Here is a 21491-nt window from a genome sequence, read left to right on the forward strand (position 1 = left end):
GTGCTCAATGTTTCTGAAGCAGACTTCCCAAGTTTAATGCAAAATTTCCTGTTTGCTCTTTGTTCCAGCATTGTGTCCATGACGAAATCTGTAGACTACTGCATATACATGATCACAAAGATACAAATTTCACAACTTAGGAAGTAAACAGAAAGATGTTACTCGGCACACTGCCTCATGATGGTCACTGCTAGCTCTGACTGCATCCACAACCGTGTGCTACCATCTGTTGGTATGCTACAGAACTAGTCCAGGAACTTTCTGATACCACCTTGTACATCAGTATGATCCAGTTCCTTTGTACTGCACTTTTAGACTATTATTGCCGCCTAGCTTTTCCAGTCGCAGCCATGTTAGCAATATTATTACTCAAGAATCGTTGACAGAATCATTAGCACATCTAAGTACTTTGCTGTAGTTTATTCCCTTTACTTTTCAACCACCTGAAGTCATTAAGATAAGATAATAGGGTCTATGTAATCTACTATATTCCAAATTTGTTTTTTGTACCTGTACTAGAAATAAATATGTATTTTATATTGGTAATTTTTCTTTTAATTTGTTCTGCTAGACAGAATTTCTTACCTTTTACTTTATATATATAATATATATATATATATATATATATTATATATATATATATGTGTATGTATGTGTATGTATGTATGTATGTGTATGTATGTGTATGTATGTGTATGTATGTGTATGTATGTATGTATGTGTGTGTGTGTGTGTGAATCAAATGTGCTTCTATTCAGTTTATATTTAACTTTACTTCTACCGAGATTAAATAAGTTTTCAGTGATTGTTTTAGAAATGTCTTCACTGAAGTTATAATATTAATGTGCTGTATAGAATTGAATAGATACTTATCAATTCTTAGTTCCATTTTAAGCTTTACTTTTCATATATGTAAACTACTGAATATTAAGTGTTATTCAATGTATCGGAATTTATAGTTAGTATTTATGCTTAGTATCATAGCAAGTTGCTATGGTTTCTTTAGATAGAACTCTTATTTATTTGTATATTTCCCAGACAAAACTATCAGTAACAATTTGACATCGTCTTTCATTAAATTCACTGATAAAATATTAAATCAGGAAATGTAAAAGGAATGAGCTCAGTACAAAGCTCATAAAAATAATATACCAGAATTATATTTTTGTTTAAAAGTTTTAGCTAAAATTTCAAAGTTATTCAGTTATATTATAATTAGATTACTGGCTTATTTTAATACAATGAAATCCAAGATTCCAACAATAGTTTCAACTTCTTATCAGTAGTTGGTTAAAGTTTGGAATATTTTCTGCAAATTTCTACTAATTTAGGATTAAAATAAAATGTTTGCTTTTGGCACTTTGTAGTTTTCTAATTTACTAACACAAACATAATTATAACAGATTTTTGTTATAGCGTTGCCATAAATTATCTTTTTCACAGATTTAATCTCTCTTCACTATAAAGCTTGCAAATCTGTTGCTGCAGCTTCCTTGTTCTTTACCATCTGCATTCAGTGTTCTGCTCTCAGTTATCATTAAATTTTAGAAACACTTTACATCATTTCTAAAGGACTGAAATTCTTGATATTCATGCATGCTTCAAATGTATATTTTCTAGATATGAACCTTTTTTTCTTTTTTTTTTTTTATTCTGCATGGTTCCCCCCCCTCTCTCTCTCTCTCTTTCTGTCTATCTCTCTCTCTCTCTCTCTCTCTCTATTCCTAATTAAACCTATGATATTGAAATTAAAATTTTCATGTGGAACAAAAGAGCTGTTTGACTGATTGGTAAAGAATCCCTTACTACTTGTTTCACTCATCTATACACTTCTCACTTGCAATACTCTGGACTAAGTACTTTAGCAGCTCCTTTGGAATTCTCTTCTTAACCAATTTTTATCCTACTAGATTCAGTTTGTAAAATTTAAAACGAACATTAGCTGCATTGCCACTTAAGCAGAGCTAAAGCTTTGTGGTAACTACTTCTATAAATGCATAAGTTTTGTGTGTGTATGTGTGCACATCCCTATACATATCTGTATGTATATTTAAGCAGTATCCTTTTATATGGCTATTTGTTTGCTGGTTTATTAGAAGCCTTGTCTTTTTTTAATTCCAAAATTTGTTGGATGTTTGATCAATCAGTTGTTTTTCCCAAAAGACAGTTCCAGTAAGTATAAAGTTTAACCTTTTAGCATTTAAACCAGCCATATCCAACCCACATACTCTACCTGTCTTGTGTTTGAACTGGCCAGATCTGGCCTCTCACATCTAACCTACAATGACATTCTAAAAATAAACAATCACATCATAGCAATGTCAAGCTATGAGATGGTACATGATTGATTTCAAAACAATGTGAATAAATAAACATTACATTAGACAGAGTAATCTGAATGCTAAAAGGGTTAAAGAAATATGTTTATATTTTGTATTAATGAGAATAAGAAAATATGATGATTGTATGCCTGCTCAGATTTAGTGAATTTGCTGTCTTATCTTCAATTTGGACTTTGTAGGGAGTAGCAAAGTATCTCCTCTATAGTAAAGCACCTGTCTCTATCCTTCTGTTACACTTTAACAGCTCAGCCAGCACAAAGCTACGTCCCTCAGTTCCACTCCCTCTCCCAGCCAAGTGGTCTTTGTTTTGCAAATTACTTGACTATCTATCTGGTGTTGGTGTCATAAAACACACACCAGTGCTGGTGCCACATAAAAAAACACCCAGTACACTCTGTAAAGTGATTGATGTTGCATTCACTTGTTCACTGAAAATATTTGTGACAAATATTTATCTTTAGTGTATAGAGTGTGTGTGAGGTGGGGGTGTCTTAGCCAAGAGCAAGCTAGCAGTCATTGACCTGCAGAAGACCTTTGGTAGGGTATAATTCCACCCCATATTAAACACAATGTAAAGATAAGCTACCACTGCATGCAAAACATGTCCTTTGTCATTAAGAGTCACAATGTGAACAAAAGAAGCTGACATGCTATTGTTTAAAATATGGAAGTCTTCTTCCTGAAAGGTAATTGTTTCAGAAAAATCATTCTATAGAATACTGATACCTCTACTAACACCACCCTAGTCAACAATAATACACTATAGTTCAATAGTTGTCTGTACCTGCACCCACAGCACATATCAATGACACTATGGAAAAATATCAGCTCTTCCTAAATATAATTTCCCAGAAAAACACTTGTAAATAGATACAGCAAAGAAATAGCGTTTCAATAAACTACTCTCTGCCTCAATGATAGCTCTGCAACCACAGAAGCAGTTGCATTCTAGAGCAAAGTGATTCTATCCATGCCCACAGAAGCAACTCCCAAGTCCCTGGCATCAAAGAGCTGTCCCTTCCTCCCATACTTGAACCTTTGATGCAACATTCCAAGGGATCACATGGTCACATTCATCTCTGAAGTTTTGCTTAGCATGAACTGTTGGTTAGAGTTTGTCATCTGGTTATCTAGAGCTGTTTGACACTGGCCTTCATTGATCCTCCAGTATTATTGTTGATATCTTAACTACCAAAGATGTTTTTCTCTTGGTCATGGCTGACACATCTCCTACCAGAGGCCTCCAACCCTTTTCTATTCCTCAACAAGAAGGACCTGACCTTATTCAAGAAGACCATACACAATAATCGGCAGTTAATGGCACTAGCATAGCATGCCATTTTTCTTTCTTGTATCATAATGGAAACTGCTATGTTTGATACTGTTGGTATGTCTGAGAACCGAAAAAGTTACAATTTGGTGCATGTTGCATAACATTTTTAGGTCATCTATTTATGACCCACTAAAATTTGTTCACCCTGTATATATTATACACACATGTGTGTTTGTAAATGGTTATGTAACCAAGAGATTAGTGTATAGTCTTGTGATTAGGTTGTTAAGCTCTTGATTGTAAGGTTGTGGCTTTGATTCCTAAATCAAGTAGTGCATTATATCCTTGACTAAGGCACTTTATTTCATACTGTAGTGGTTCATTATCCTTCCAGCTATCAAATCCTTTAATGTTTCGCTAGGTCAATGGTGGAAGTTTCAAGATGCAGTCCATGTCTGCTCACAACTATAAGGACACCTAAAACAATCATCAAAAACATGGCACAAGCTATCTTGACCATAAGCATGACTAAGATGTTAAGAACTTCTAAATTCCACTGTACTGTATTCTAAGCTGTAGTTTTCTTGCTTAGCCTCAGATATTGTTTTCTCTCCACTTACATTTATTTCCTGCAGATGTTAAAATTGGGCATTGGCTACATTAATGCTCTCAGTCTGGGTACCTTGTAAAAAGGTTACGTACTGTGTTCTTGCCTCGCAATGTATCGTCTATTTCCTGTCTCTAACAATCTCTCACTCTTCCATACACCCTTGCGACCTCTAACCACCTACACTTCCTGTTCTCTCTCCATTCATCGCATCTCGAAAGTCCACTCTGACACCTCATCACTATTTTTATCTCTTTCCAGCCCCACTCTGGTTATTCCCTTTCTTCCATAATATGAGTAACCATTTAGCTCTTTTACTCCTCTACAGAAGGAGCCAGTTCTGTTCTGGTCCTTTCTTCCACACTTTAATTCCTCTCTCCTGTCTATAAAGCTGTATTGTAGCCCCCACTTGGATCTTAGTTTTGCAGACTGCATGCCAACCTCACTAATGCTGGTGCCATGAAAATAGCAACCAATAAGCACTGTAAAATGGTTGGCATTAAGAAGGGCATTTGACCATAAAAACCATGATAAAACAGGCATTGGGGCATGCATAGTCTTCAGACCCATCAGATCCTGTGAAACTGTCCAACCCATGTCAGCACAATACAGATATTAAATGGTAATGATGGGATGGTAATGTTGTTTATTTCATTTTACATTTATTTTTCCATGCTTGCATGTGTGTGATGAGTTTTCTTCAGCACAGTGTCTTGCTGTTTATCCATTATCATCTTTATGAGGTTTATCCTCCTCTGCTCAGTCTTAATCACTTCTCATATCATCTTGTTCCACAGAGTCCTATTTGGATTGAGATTCTTTATTTGACTATCATCTTTCATATGCATCTATACAGAAACAGTTTCTTGAAAACTGCAGTTGATTATACTCAGTTCATTTTGCTCCAACTTTCATATGCACTAATATTACATATCCTGCAGAGCCTGTTCACTTCATCTGGTCTTTCTTTTGCACATCAAGGACCATGTTTCTCCCCCATGCATTATTGTACTTTGTACACGAACATCATACAATCTATTCTTCACAAAAATTAGTACAATCAACATCTGCACTCCTTAAGATTCAGGATTGGGTAAATTCAATGTTTTATGCAGAAGCTTAGATAACAAGGGTATGACTGCTTGACTATTAACTGAGAATATTCTTATCAGAATAACTGCATATTTTGAAACAGCTAGAGAAAAATCAAGGAGTAAACTCCCTTGCTAATGAAAAGTTAGCCGAGTTGTCCCCCTTACATTCTAGCAGTGATTTTAGGGCATCAACTTCAAACAATTTCTATATGACTACTTTATCAGTGGGAAGGTGCCTTATTAACAACTGACCTTTTGAAATCACATGCAGGTAAAACTTCATTCAAGGCGGACAACTGAATAATTACATGTCTTTTCATGTTTAATAAACTTCAAGTAATGGACATTTGAGTGAACATTAGCTCACATACAAACTTAGGCTATACAATGTATTGAGTGGTCTCTTGATTGTGTGTGTGTGTTGTGTGTGTGTGTGTATATATATATATATATATATATATATATATATATGCATGCATGCATGCATGACAGGCTTCTTTCAGTTTCTGCTAACAGAGCTGCTCAAAAGAGACCACCTGAAACCAAATAATTGGGGAAGTTTTCATTTTTAATTAAAGAGTCATAATATTCATTTTTACTGTTCATTGCAAGTTGAGAAAATGGTTCAAAAAGGCCACCTAAAAACCTGACGACAGGACATGTGTATGCACACACACTATCACTCATTCTGTCTCCTCTCTGGTGTGATATACTGGAATAAAATGCACGACATTTCTTTTTGAAAGAATTCCTTGTAGCTCAGGATATGTAAACATGTGCTTCAATAAGTTTAGAACACTATATGTTAAAAGAAACAGCAGATAAGGATATAGACAGGGTTAACAATTGGAATGTGGTTAACAATTGTAAGTATTCAATAAATTAGCTAGAAATTTTTGTAACTGGTAGAATTAAATACTAATTTCTGTGAATGTACCTCTGAAATGATGAATGACTTGAATTGTAAGGTACCATCAGTCAAATTTTTCTTCCAGAAATTTTGATCCCATTATTATCTGTAATGTTTCTTAATCATTTCAGTAACTATTGTTGTTAGAAGGCTTAGTATCTACTTTATAAGGAAAAGTTGAATGAATTAATCAGTTGTGTAATTCATATCAGTTGAGCATTTTACCAGATTTATTATGTTAAGCTCTCACCCAATTTGCTCAAATAAATCATACCTAACACAGAAACAGCTACTGATTGAACCCAACATTCAGCTGTAACCGTTCTCTCTTTACTGTTGTCCATTTTGAAGTTAGTAGCTGCATTATCTGAATAATTATGAAAATATCTCCTTGTTGACTCAATGTGTGTGTGTTTCTTGCTTTGAATTAGCTTAAGCTATTTTTATTGTGCTTTGCTAAAATGTTAGACTTCAGTGAATGAAGTTCATATATTTTAAGATTGACTTATTTTAATGGAACTCAAATAACCATCCATTGAAAATGGCTTGGAACATATCTCTTAATTATGGGCAGTACCTTAGTAAATTTCATATCTGAATACAGATTCTTAATGAATAAAATTTAGAATTTAAAAATAGAGTTTTCTTTATTATTGCAATTTCACCTTTATTGAGATGTATGTCAAATTCAGTAAAATGCATGATCCATTCTCTCTCTATTATATCAATTAATTAGAAATGTTCTGTGTGTGTAGTGTCAATAAGTACAGTAATTTATTCTGTTATCAAACACATCCCCTCGGTTTAGCCTAAAATATTTAAACAGCTTGAGTGCATGTTTTCCTCATTATGTTTGGTTGAATGCTATCTTTTTGTTGATTAAATCTAAAATTTTAATGGGCAAGAATACCCAGTAATTATGATTGAAATGGAAGTCTCTTTATAAAGTCTTGACTGTAAGTATGAGTGTACCTTTTAGCAAGTCTGTAATCAATCAAACATCTCTTCATTTTCCCTTGTTTTCCTACATTAAAATGGGTTTTTTTTTGTTAAGTCCAAAGATTTGATGGGCCAAAAATACAGAATAACTATGATTTGGCTTTAGGGGATAATAAAAGTATTAAGACATTCTAAACGGAGTATGTACTTAATATATTGTGATATAGGGGCTAAAATTTCATAGTATGCTTGATTTCATCACATTTTAAATATTTTTTTAAGAATTCTTCTGGAACCTGGAGTTCAAAAATTTTTTTTAATTAGTAAATTGATGTTATCTGAGCAAACCATTCTTTCATGCTAAAGTATACTATTAATGGAAAGATTTAATGTTCCCAGATATTTTGCTTTGATACTTGATGCAATTTAATGTTGTGACTTTATCATGTTAGTCTTTGTAATTTTGTTGCTTTCTGCTAACAGACAAGCTTTTTTTATATCTTATTTTTTCATGATTTAGTCATATTTGTTTTTGCATTTCCTAATTTTGACACCGTGTACCACTGCTCAAGACTACAACAGTCCAACTTGTGATAATTTCTTCCACCACTATAGCTACTTCATTCTTTCTTCTCTGTTTACTTGTAGTGCAATGAGGGACCAGTATATGCGAACAGGTGAAGGCTTTCTGTGTGTTTTTGCAGTAAACAACACAAAATCATTCGAGGATATCAACCAATATCGAGAACAGGTAAAAATCTATTTACATCCATACTTTTGCTTTTGACTCTACAACTTACCACCATCTTTTAAAAAAATATTAGGTTACTTCTCATTCTTCATGCAAAGCATTCACTTCTAGAATTTTTTTCTCTAAAATTATCTGTCTATTTTCTTAATCCACCATCATTCACATAACTAGCATGTTAACTAAACTCTTTTTCAACGTGTTGCTCTCTAAATTTATTTCATTTCTAAACTTAATTACTATTGAATTGTTAGATCTGTGCCCATAGTATTTTCTGATGTTGGTACCATATCTTACATTCAATCAAAATTTCCCAAAGAATTGCATCTCAGACTCTGCTTATTCACCATAGTAGCATGTGTACTTTATTCTAAACTCATTTAAGCAAAGTAGAACCCTTCCTTTTTTTAATTTTTAGTTTATCCAATGAAGTGGAGTCCTGTGTTTGCCATTACAGCCTCTCCTTGATTAATAGACAGAAATAAGTGTTGTAAATATAAAAGGCAATAGAAGTAGAAATAAAATTTAAGATAATTTCACTAAACATCTCTGATTTTAACTTTTTCTCGGATTATTGAATCTTATCTAAACTGTCAACCATGTTCTAATATCTCATCAGATGTCTATACCATTATAGTCTTCTCTCTTACATACATTCATTTCCAGTCACTTCATCCATTTTCTGTTACTACAAATCATTCTTCCATCTTCTAAATGCTACATATTTTCTCTTTTCACTTCATTTCATATTCCATTGTTTCACCCTAATTCATCATCTTTGCTTTAATTTTTTGTTTTTCCCTCAATTATGTGTTGATGGAGTTTACTGTTCCTAATCTCTCTCTCTTCATTAAATTCACATCAGTTATTCTTTCAGGGGTTTTCCTTCAGCTGTAAATTAATTCAAGTTTTTGTTTTTCACTCAGCATGCATCATCCATTCTTATTAGATATCCTAATTACATAGTTTCTTCTCTTGCACATTTCTGTCACTGTTTTTATTAAAAGAATTTCTTTTCAGTTGTACCATATTACATACATTATTACTTAATTACATCACAGTTGTAGTTATTACCAATCAGATCAATCACTTATGTAACAAAATTTCCATATTTTATGAAGTGATCAAAGCTTTGCATAGACAGCTTTAAATTGTTATTCTATATAACACCAGTCTTGGACTATTTTAGCTCTTCTCTAACTTTATTCTAATGCCCCATTCTTAAACCAATTTGTTGTTCTATTATTATTTCTAATTGTTTTCCCCATCATAGATAAAACGAGTGAAAGATGCTGATGAAGTCCCTATGGTGTGTAAGTACCATTTTAATTTTTTTCTAATAGAAAATATTTAATGTATTGGCGTTAGGAAGGATATCCAGCTGTAGAAACACTGCCAAATCAGACTGGGCCTGGCGCAGCCTACTGGCTCCCCAGACCCCAGTTGAACCGTCCAACCCATGCTAGCATGGAAAACGAACATTAAACAATGATGATGATGTAGCAATTCAGAATTTCAGAACTATTAGCTTTTTTGCCCAGCAAGTAATTACATATTAATATATTTGTTACAATTTTAATTAAAGCCCCTTTTCTAATGACAATGACATCTAGACAATGCAACTTGTATGTGCTTACTGTATCTACAGAAAAGTCTATTAATTGACTTTATTATCATGAACTTGCTTCCACACACGTGTATGTGTCAAATTGAAGAACTATAAGTAATTTCCTTGTGTAAAAGTGGCACCTTCAGTGTAGAAGCATCAGTTAGATTTGTCTCAAAACTATTAGCCTACAAAGGTTCAAACACACTATCTGCACTTAACCCAGTGTTTATTGTGGCAATGGACTGTAAGGATTGAAAAGGGGCAGACAACTTGCCATATTTAATAAAATGAAGTTGAGATTTAACTTCCTAAATTTATCCAACACCATTGTGAAGAATGAATTATTAGGAGGTAAAGTTAACTTAACCCTATCTGCTAGTCTAAGAGAAATGCAGAAGCTACTTATTCTACACCTTCCCTATTCACTAGCTTATTTAGAATCTGGCCAAAGATGATTTTTGTCTATGAAATACATGTTGCTGAATATTTTTTAAAGTAAATGAATATATACCAATAAGGGCTGTACAGGCCCTATACAGAGAGGCTGTTAGTAAGGTGAGGATTGGCAACGAGTATAGTGAAGAATTCCGGGTAGAAGTAGGGGTCCACCAAGGTTCAGCCCTTAGTCCCCTTCTATTCATCATAGTCCTCCAGGCAATAACAGAGGAATTCAAGACGGGTTGCCCCTGGGAGCTCCTCTATCCTGATGACCTGGCCCTCATAGCAGAATCACTACCGGAACTAGAAAAGAAATTTTGGGTGTGGAAGCTAGGTTTATAATCAAAAAGCCTTAGAGTCAATGTAGCAGAGACTAAAGTTATAGTAAGCAGAAAGGCGAACTTATCACACATCCCCTCAGGCAGGTGGCCCTGCTCAATCTGTAGAAAAGGTGTAGGTAGAAACTCCCTAAGATGTACCCAGTGTAAGCTATGGATGCAGAAGAGGTGCAACAATATCAAAGGAAAATTAACCGAGAAGATAGCTTTCATGTGTGGCAGATGCACAGGGGCAATAGACACCACAGATACTCAGAAAACAGATTCCATCACACTCCAGGGGAAGAAACTAGAAGTAGTTGATAGTTTCTGCTACCTAGGTGACCAAGTTAGTAGTGGAGGTGGATGCTCAGAGAGTGTCACCACAGAAAGCCCCTACCCCTACTGGTGACAAAGGGTCTCTCGCTCAGAGTGAGAGGTAGATTGTACAATGCATGTGTGCGAACTGCCATGCTTCACGGTAGTAACTGCAGAGGACATGCGTAGGCTTAAAAGAAATAAAGCTAGCATGATCCGCTGGATGTGTAATGTCAGTGTGCGCGTACGACAGTGTAAGCGCCCTAAGAGAAATGCTGGACATAAGAAGCATCAGATTTGGTGTGCAAGAGAGACGTTTGTGCTGGTATGGTCATGTACTGTGGATGGATGAGGAGAGATGTGTGAAGAAGTGCCACTCCCAAACAGTTGAAGGTATCTGGGGGAGAGGTAGACCCAGGAAGACATGCAATGAGGTGGTCAAGCATGACCTTCGAACAGAGGCAATGACGAAAGACCGAGATCTGTGGAGATATGCTGTGACTGCAAAGACCCGACAAATAATGTGAGTTCATGGCTGCTTCCTGCACCAGTTTTGCATAGCCCCAGCCCATCCAAAGTACCTTGGATTGCAGAACGACCTGCTGTGCTTACCTTGGATCGTAGGGTGACCTGCTGTGCTTGAGGAGACCTATTGAGTCAAGTACATCAACATCAAAATAAATATCAAATGGAAATTGTAGTTGTGATACCTGTGCCAGTGGCACATAAAAAGCACCATCTGAACGTGGCCGATGCCAGTGCCACCTTGACTGGCTTCTGTACCGGTGGCACGTAAAAAGCACCAACCGATCGTAGCTGCTGCCAGCCTACCCTGGCACATAAAAAGCACTCACGGAGCGGTTGGTATTAGGAAAGGCATCCAGCTGTAGAAACACTGCCAGATCAGACTGGAGCCTGGTGCAGCCTCCTGACTTCCCAAACCCCGGTCGAACCGTCCAACCCATGCTAGCACGGAAAACGGACGTTAAACAATGATGATAAGACCTTAACAAAAGGGAACCTATACAGCTGGCAGAAATTGAACCACTGAGAGAAGTATGCTAGTGAGTCAGTCTTCTAAGCAACAATAAAACTATATACAGGCATACCTTGGCTTAAATCATTTCGATTAAGTCGTTCTCGATTATACATTGGTTTTCAAAAATGATATATGGAAAATCAAAATCAAGTTGTCATTTTACTCAACTTTATATCTGTCCGCCACAAATATTGGAATCGTAAAATCACTTGAAATCTGTTAAAAACACATAAAATCATGTTACTGTACATCATCATTGTTTAATGTCCACTTTCCATGCTGGCATGGGTTTGGACGGTTTGACTGAGACCTGGCAAGCCAGAAGGCTGTACCAGGCTCCAATCTAATCTGGATCAATCATGATGCCATCAATCACACTTAAATGGTGCTTTTTACATGCCACTGTACAATAAATAAGGATAAAAGCATATAAAATCATATTAAAATATGTACAGTAAATGTTATGATGCACACCATAAAGTAGTTTAGCTTAGTGAATGAAATCACGAAATCACCAAATTGTATGTACGTATTGGTAAATTTAAAATAATTAAGTTCTTTTTACTATTGTGAAATAATAATCACTGAATTGGGGGTTTTTTAAGCTTAAAAGAGGCTTTTATTTTACCATGTCTTATTGCAAACCGCATTCATAAATAAAGCATCTGCGATATACAGTAAACACCACCAAATTGTATTCATTAATTTAGATTACTTTTTTTTTTCTGTACTGTATTAAACAATTAAAGTTATTTGTTTGTAAGCATAAAATAGGTATTTATTAACCATGTATTATTAAAAATGCATTCCTAAATAAAGTGCAGAACTGGGAATGGTTATTATCAGTTTAGCCTAGAGACAAGTAAATTCGGCCTAGACTAGCCTAGAGACAAGTTAATTTGACTTTAGTCGTGTCTCCTGGAACCAATTAACGACATAGGGTGAGGTGTACCTGTAGTTGGCTTGTCCCAACATCTTCACATGGGTGTTGTTGTTTTGCATGGTGTCTCATATCTCCAATCAAAATCTTATTGATGTTTGTTTCACCAGCTTCATGGATTGCTCCATATCCCTTCAGGATCAAGGTATCCTTTGTCTTGTCAGAATAGCTAACATTCTGGGTATATATTGGAGGTGAAGGTCATGATATCTTCAATGCAGATTAGCTGCTGTCCTACCATGATCCAGTTTGTTTGCATATGTCAACTACTCTCTGCTTAGGTGATAGAATCCAGGCAGTAGTTCAGTGCAGTCACCAACAAAGTCCCCACCAAAGTGATAGGGACCTGGTTAGGTTCCCTTGATATTGAAGTTTTCTTTCACTGATTTATAATGGTTTTCTTAATTTTCATCTTGAAATGGTAGGTGTTGCAACAGTTATTTGTGTTCCTGATACAATGGTGCATTCACACTCAAAATCTAGAGTTTATAGTATCAGATATAATATGCATAGTTTCATGTAGTTAAGTGTTGATTTTATTTGTATAGGCACTGCATGTCCATACTGGATCACCTAATTCAGCTATACTTTAACATAAGACCAGTATAGATGTTCTTAGCACTGTTTGCAATGCTTCCCAATATGTTTCAGCTAACTTTATGATCAGTTTGTTTCTCTTTTGTAAATTTCTGCTGTTATCCAGATGTCTGAAAGTTAAGGTTCTGTCAAGTGCTCCTCCAAGGCATTTAAAGTATTTCACTGGATGGAGTTGTTTGTTATTGAGTTGTATTTGCAAGGCTTGGTTTGCTGACTACAGGCTGCTTCATCTAAAATGTTTAGTGAACTAATATATTAAGCTATTGAAAGTTTTCAGAAATCTGACTATGAAAAACAAACTCGATGCCCATCAGCCCTTTAATATTAATAGCTTCATTATTTTCGTCAAAATATACAAATTCTAAATGTTTTCTGATATTTGAATTCATGTCAAACTAAATTACAACTTTATCATGTCTTTTTAGAGAATTATTATTGCTAAGATTTAAATGTTGATCTCTAAATGTATCATTTTTGTAACTTCCCTTTCATTAACACAAGTGATTACTCATTGAGAACTACTTCAGTTAAAACGAAGTTGTTGCCCTTGACTTTGTTGGTGTAAGAATGTTCTAGCAAAGCAGTTGTATTATAGGTTCTGTAATAATAATAATAATAATAAACATTGTGTACAGTGCTCAGGTGTAGTTTCGACGGATTTCGGGAAGCATGAGGGCCTTAAAGGATGCAGTGTCATGGCAGTCAACAACTGACGCAGGCAGTCTATTCCACGCTTCAGCAACTCTGAGCGTGAAAAAATGTTTCCGAAAGTCATGGGAGCTGTGTTGTTTTCTGACTTTGTAGGCATGTCCACGTGTGTTAGACACATGGAGATCAAAAAGTGTTCAGTGTTGTTATTGGTGAGGTGGTTGACAACTTTGTGGGCGTTTACCAAGTCCGTCGCCAGACACCGGAGCTTCAGTGAATCCATGCCCAGGGAAACAAGGCGCTCAGAATATGGTAGGTGTCTGATGGAGGGTATGCGTTTGGTTGCACGTCTCTGAACAGATTCCAGGAGGTGAATGTTCTGAGCAAGATAGGGGTTCCAAACTGATGATGCGAATTCCAAGTGTGGTCATACCATAGCTGTATACAGTTTTAAATAGATGGCTGGAGAGCGGCTAACAAAAGTCTTGCTGAGTGATGCCAAGACACCCTCGGCCTTCTTGACAATTTTAGAGATATGCTTTGTCCAACGCAAATCACTGCTGACAGTGATGCCTAGGTCACGCTCGCAAAAGGATTTCTTGATATCAGTGTTGTGGAGGGAGTATGTGGACGCAGGGTTTTTTCTCCCAAAATGCATGGTGGTACACTTGTCCACAGCCAGTTTCAGTTGCCAGTCTGTGATCCATTGCTGCATTGTGTCCAGGTCTGATTGCAGGAAAGAGCTGTAGACAACAGGATCTGTCCTCTTGATTTCAAGGTACAGCTTGATGTCGTCTGCATATTTTAATACTGTGGCATTCTTTAAATTTGCATCTATGTCATTAATGTATGCCACAAACAAGAGGGGACCAAGAACAGATCCCTGTGGTACACCCGATGACATCTCATATGGTGTAGAATGCTGTCCTAGAACTGTGACTACCTCCTTTCGGTTGAGAATGAACGATTTCAACCAGTTAAAAAGGTCATCCCTCACACCCATTGCAGAGAGTTTCATACAAGTAACTTAAGTGGAAATTTTCTAACAGAAAGCTTCCTTGCAACAACGTGTTGATGAACTTAATTAATAGGGTTTTTTTTCCTTATAAAACCTGATAGTGTCACCATGATTCAGTCAACTTTTGCACAAACCTATCCTATTTGATGTCCACTTAAGTTATTTACACCAATAATGCTGGCCTTCATTCCCCCTTTGTCGTCCATATGCAGCATAAACATTATCCACAAGGTCTGCATGTCTATCAAACTAACCAAAAGCTGGTCACTGCAATATGATTATTCAATGGTACTAGACATTTAGGATTCATTCAATACAAAATATTTTTAGTTTTGCTCTACAATAATTTTGATTCTCCCTAAAGAGAGCATGACTCTAAAAACTGAATGAACTAAAGTTTTTGCCCAGTCAGCTCTCATTGAATTATCTTATCAAAGAAAAATCCATATATTCTCTCTAGATTTTTCTTTATGTTGTCCTTTTAATTTTCTTTTAGAATTCCATTCTGGTATGGTGGAGCATATAGTAAAGTACTAGTGATGAAAATTATCATTAAGAGTAGTAGTGGACAAAATACCTTGTATTCATTTATGTTCAAATCACATCAAAGCTTCCTTTTCTTTTCATTCTTCCAGAGTCAAAAAAAATACCAGTCAAACATTGGAACTAGTGTGATTGAATATGTTTGCAGCCTTGATTCTGTTTTAGAAATAATTATAACTATTATTATTCACTTTTACATAGTTTCATGGACTGACTGAAAATTATTAAACACCAGTCGTGCATGCTATATTGTAATCCCTGGGCATATAAAATTAAAATGAATTACTTGATCTTTGTGTGCTAACAGTTTTTCTCTGTGTATTCTTGTGCTAGGTTATATAGAAATGGTTATAATACCACACCTTCGTTAGCTAGGGAGCAAAAATAGTTTGTTTTTTTTTTCCTGTAAGGATAATCAGGAAGCAACAACTTCTCGAACGCCCCAATTATGTACCTGGCAGTAGGTGTAAAACAGAGTTAAATAAAGCAGATTCAACTCGGAAATTAAAATCAAGTCATGAAGTTTGTTTGCCAAAAACTTACCACAGGACTAAATGTGCATGTACATGCACAACTCATGCAGTGTGTGTGTATATATATATATATATATATATATATATATATATATATATATACTTTTAATTTGTTTCAGTTATTTGACTGTACCCATGCTAGAGCACCACTGTATCAACCAAACTGTCAGATGTTGTTATACACTGCTGAACACAATGTGCTCCCTTACATTGTAACTTTGAATGATGCCATCGTGCTTGCTAGGTGGGCAGATCAACATTTCACCAGAACAGAATGCCAATCACAGGGTTACCTAATTGCAGTTGAATAGACTAGGCAACATGAAATCAAGTATTTTGCTCAAGACCACATTGCACTGCTGGTGTGGGAAAGATTGTGAATTCAACACCTTAACCACTAGGCCAAGCACCTTTACTATGTTTGTGCGTTTGCATGCACAAGCATACCCATCTGGATAGAGGCATGGTGAAGTGATTAGAAGTTTACTCTGTATTCATAGCAACCCAATTTGGCAACATTGGCAAGTGCATTTTCCATAAGCTTTGGTCAGCATAAGCCTTGTGAGTGAAACTGGGTTCACAGAAACTTTGTGGAAGCCCACTGGATGGATTGCATTTGTAATTCCAAAAGTCCAGACTTGCCACATTTTGTTTCCTACTGATTCTGCCTGAGAATTACACATTCATAGAATATTCAGTCACTTTATCTTGATTAAACCATTTATTTACACTTATGTAAAAAACAATGTATTCTGTTTGTGAATTAAAATTGGTTGCTCTGCTGTTGCATATTTATTGCATTCTTTCATTTAATTTATTCTTTCCTTTATTTCAGTGGTTGGTAATAAAGTGGATCTTTCTACTCGAACAGTAGACACAAAGCAGGCAAAGCAAATGGCTGAAAGTTATGGAATCCCTTATGTTGAGACCTCAGCCAAGACACGACAAGGTGTTGATGAAGCATTTTATACACTAGTTAGAGAAATAAGAAAATATGTAAGTACTATTGTGGCTGATTTATTACTGTTTAGAATTACTGGGGTTGATGATGAACTAACCCCTTCCCTTTAAAATTTCAGTCTTTGTGTTTATGTTACAAACTGTTATTAAAGCAGTGGTTAAGATCAGAGGTAGTAATGGTTTATACAGGAGATAAATGCTTGGTGATTGTCATAGTCCTTAATCTTGACTTATGTTTCATCATCAAAAACTTTTGCTCACAAGTGTTAGTTAAACCAAAGAAAACAAGGTATTTTTAAACAAAATCCTTTAGGTTTGGAATTTTTTCTTCACTGAAAGCAACATGAAATTTCATGATCAGAATTAACTTTAAAAAACAAATCAGAATGCTGCATATCACTTTGAAGATAATTTGTTCAGTTTGAGGCTTGGCTGTAGTTTCATCAGCAACAAACGTGGAGTTGATACCAAACTTAGTTCACTTTGTAACATTTTGGGACAATTCAGCATGATGATCCATTAACTTGAAATTGTAATTGCTTAACTTTTTCACTATAAAGTTTTAAAATGAATAAATTGCCCCTTTTCCCTTTCTCAGGAAAATGTAGTTAGTTCATAAATGCCTTTATGCTTTTAAACATGTCATATGTTAAGGTGTTTTTCCCTTGCAAGTTTGTGATCAAATTCATTGAAATGTGTGAGTAATTTGACGGCAAATACAAAATCTGATATCCAGTTTTTATTATACAGTTTTAGAAAGTTTTAAAAAAAATGTTTTATATCAATTTTCAAATTCCTTATTTACAGAGGTATCAAGCTGTTGGATCAGGTGATGAAGGTTACGGAGAGGGTCATAGCCCAACTAATTAGAGAGAGAGTTAGTTTAGATGAGATGCAGTTTAGGTTTGTGCCAGGGAAAAGTACTACTGATGCTATATTCCTGGTAAGGCAGCTGCAGGAGAAATACCTAGCCAAAGATAAGCCCCTGTACCTGGCTTTTGTTGACATGGAGAAAGCCTTCGACAGGGTCCCCCGATCCCTTATCTGGTGGGCAATGAGGAAACTAGGGATAGATGAATGGTTAGTGAGAGCTGTGCGGGCCATGTATAGAGACGCTGCTAGTAGGGTGAGGGTTGGAAACGAGTACAGTGAAGAATTCCATGTAGAGGTAGGGGTCCACCAAGGCTCAGTACTCAGCCCCCTCCTATTTATCATAGTCCTCCAGGCAATAACGGAGGAATTCAAGACAGGATGCCCTTGGGAGCTCCTCTATGCTGATGACTTTGCTCTAATTGCTGAGTCGCTATCAGAACTGGAGAAGTTTCAGGTGTGGAAACAAGGATTAGAATCGAAGGGCCTCAGAGTCAATCTAGCTAAAACCAAAGTCGTAATCAGTAGGAAGGTAGACAAATCACAAACGCCTTCAGGTAGATGGCCCTGCTCGATCTGTAGAAAAGATGTAGGTAGAAACTCTATAAGATGCACCAAGTGTAAGCTATGGACACATAAGAGGTGCAGCAATGTCAAAGGAAGGCTAACTAGGAAGATGGTTTTTGTATGTGGCAGATGCTCAGGAACAATAAATACTGAAAATGCTCTGAGACCAACTTCCGTCACTTTCCAGGGAGAAAAACTAGAAATAGTTGATAGTTTCCGTTACCTAGGTGACCAAGTCAGTAGCGGGAGCAGGTGTGCTGAAAGTGTAACTGCTAGAGTAAGAATAGCTTGGGCAAAGTTCAGAGAGCTCTTACCTCTGCTGGTGACAAAAGGCCTCTCGCACAGAGTGAAAGGCAGACTGTATGATGCGTGTGTACGAACAGCCATGCTACATGGCAGTGAAACATGGGCCGTGACTGCTGAGGATATGTGTAAGCTCGCAAGAAATGAAGCCAGTATGCTCCGATGGATGTGTAATGTCAGTGTTCATAATCGACAGAGTGTAAGTACCTTGAGAGAAAAGCTGAACCTAAGAAGCATCAGTTGTGGTGTGCAAGAGAGACGATTGCGCTGGTATGGTCAATTGGCGAGAATGGATGAAGATAGTTGTGTGAAAAAGTGCCACACCCTAGCGGTTGAGGGAACCTGTGGAAGAGGCAGACCCAGGAAAACCTGGGACGAGGTGGTGAAGCACGACCTTCGAACTTTAGGTCTCACTGAGGAAATGACTAGAGACCGAGTCCTCTGGAAGTGTGCTGTGCGCGAGAAGACCCGGCAGGACAAGTGAGTCCATAACCCGTGGCCTTCTACTTGGGATGGAGCCAGCCTACGTATGCATCCTTCCCTTCTTGGGACACAAAACTCTACTTGTGAAGACCTGTTGAGGCAAGTGAGGATCAGAATCGAAATCGATCAATGGAAATTGCAGATGTGTTACCAGTGCCAGTGGCATGTCGAAACTCTACTTGTGAAGACCCGTTGAGGCAAGTGAGGATCAGAATGGAAATCGATCAATGGAAATTGCAGATGTGTTACCAGTGCCGGTGGCATGTCGAAACTCTACTTGTGTAGACCCGTTGAGGCAAGTGAGGATCAGAATGGAAATCGATCAATGGAAATTGCAGATGTGTTACCAGTGCCGGTGGCATGTAAGAGAACCTTCCGTTTCGCGACCGTTGCCAGCACCGCCCCGTTTCGTGTCCGTTGCCAGCCTCGCCTGGCCCTTGTGCCGGTGGCACATAAAAAGCACCATCCGTTCGTGGCCGTTTGCCAGCTCTGTCTGGCACCTGTGCGGGTGGCACGTAAAAAGCACCCACTACACTCACGGAGTGGTTGGCGTTAGGAAGGGCATCCAGCTGTAGAAACACTGCCAGATTTGACTGGGCCTGATGAAGCCTTCTGGCTTCACAGACCCCAGTAGAACCGTCCAACCCATGCTAGCATGGAAAACGGACGCTAAACGACGACGATGATGATGATGATGAATTGCAATCTTGATCTAAATGTAACCAGCATACACTTGTGTTGTAGGAGACATCATTGTTCTACTTGCTGTTCTTACAAAATATTCACAAACTACTTATGATTTAAGCCATGCTCTCTAATGTAATTTACAATACCTGTTACTGTGTCTCCTCCATGATTAAGCTTCAAAGTTTTTCTGCATTGGGGCTCTTGATGTATGAAGTAGTGCAAAAAGACGATCCCTTCAGTATTAATTTCATTAACCTGATTTTGGATTCCTTTTGGTTGCTTTCTATTTGTCCCAGTAAGACTTGAGAATTCATCTGTTGTTACATTTATTAGTTTTTCCCATTTTAAGCCTCATTTGTTTACACACCGTTCAACTTCTCCAAGCAAGTCTTTTGCCATTGTTGTACTTCATTAAATAGATGCTCACTCTTAGAAGTAAAGACACATCATCACTTACAATCTTTCATTTAATTTTAAAATAATTATAAAAGCTACAATCATAATGTGCAATTCATTTAAATAATTAGTATACAAATCCCAAACAGCACATTGTAAAATTAGAAATGCTAAACCTGACAAGTCTGTGGATGAGAGTACACTTGGTTGGTTTCAGTGTTCCAAAGTGCAAAATGCTTTGATTTAACACAATCACTTATTTAATCTTCTCTACAGACTATATATCAATTGGAAAGAAACAAAGAAAAGGTTGTATGTGTGTGAAGATGTTGGAAGGGTATATCTATAAATATTAAAAATTCTTGGGTTCACCTTTGATTTGAAAGCTCCCTCACAGCAGTACCATCGCACATTAAATTGTATTAGGATCATTGATGCCTTTCATTTCCATTTAAACAATTACCAGAAATTTGTAGATTTGTTTCGATTTAAGAAATTGGTGTAATTTATTTAACTAATTCTGTCTTCTTTAATCTTTCAGAAAGAGAAGAAAGGCAAGAACAAAAAGAAGCGACGCCGATTTCCCTGTGTCCTTTTGTGAGGTTTTTTTTTTCCCAGACATTTCAGTCAGTGACAGTTGACTTGGCAAACTTTACTGTTTCCTCTTTATCTTGATGGAGAAATTTACTTAAATTTTGGGGTCTTTCTTATTTTTGTACTCTATGGATCAATGTCCCATTGCAATTTTGAAGAATGTAGTTAACACCCATGTCATGTCTTCTACAAATTGTTTTGAATTAGGTTAGCAATTAAGCTCCTTCAATTCTGTCATTTCATTAAACCCGTGATTATCTTTTCTTTTTTTTTTTTTTTATTACCAAGTGCTGTCCTAATTTTCATTGGGTTTAAATAATTTTTTTGTTGATTCAATTCTTATTAATTTGTTTTTCCTGTAAAGGTACACAAATGCTCTTTTGTTTTTATAGGGTTTAAATTTTGTCCTTATTTGTGTGTGTGTGTGTGTGTGTGTGCGTGTATATAATTATATATATATACATGTATGTATGTCTATATATATGTATGTACATGTAAGCATATGTGTAAGAATATATATATGTATGTATGCATATATGTGTAAGAATAAATATATAATATATATATGAATATATAATATATATATGAATATATATATATATATATGAATATATATATATATTATATATATATATATATATATATATATTATGACTGTGGGAAGGAATGAAGTCAAGCTATATTGTTTTTATCATCAGATTCTTATTTTTCTCCTTTT

At 36.2% G+C, this 21491-nt stretch overlaps 1 protein-coding gene across 2 annotated transcripts in view; it reads left to right on the plus strand.

Annotated features, from left to right (window-relative positions):
• Positions 1 to 21245, plus strand: part of LOC115209302 (GTPase HRas) — a 160295-nt gene extending 139050 nt beyond the window's left edge. Inside the window, exons 6-9 of one of the 2 annotated variants that reach the window (XM_029777641.2) lie at positions 7814 to 7916; positions 9187 to 9226; positions 16749 to 16909; positions 20721 to 21245. In XM_029777641.2, the coding sequence (XP_029633501.1) occupies positions 7814 to 7916; positions 9187 to 9226; positions 16749 to 16909; positions 20721 to 20780 (364 nt within the window). In that variant the 3' untranslated portion in view covers positions 20781 to 21245. The remainder of the gene's footprint in view (positions 1 to 7813; positions 7917 to 9186; positions 9227 to 16748; positions 16910 to 20720) is intronic. The other variant, XM_029777640.2, reaches the window with a different exon arrangement.
• Positions 21246 to 21491: the final 246 nt, after the last annotated feature.

The sequence above is a fragment of the Octopus sinensis genome, linkage group LG3, assembly GCF_006345805.1.
Source record: "Octopus sinensis linkage group LG3, ASM634580v1, whole genome shotgun sequence".
Taxonomy (NCBI): domain Eukaryota; kingdom Metazoa; phylum Mollusca; class Cephalopoda; order Octopoda; family Octopodidae; genus Octopus; species Octopus sinensis.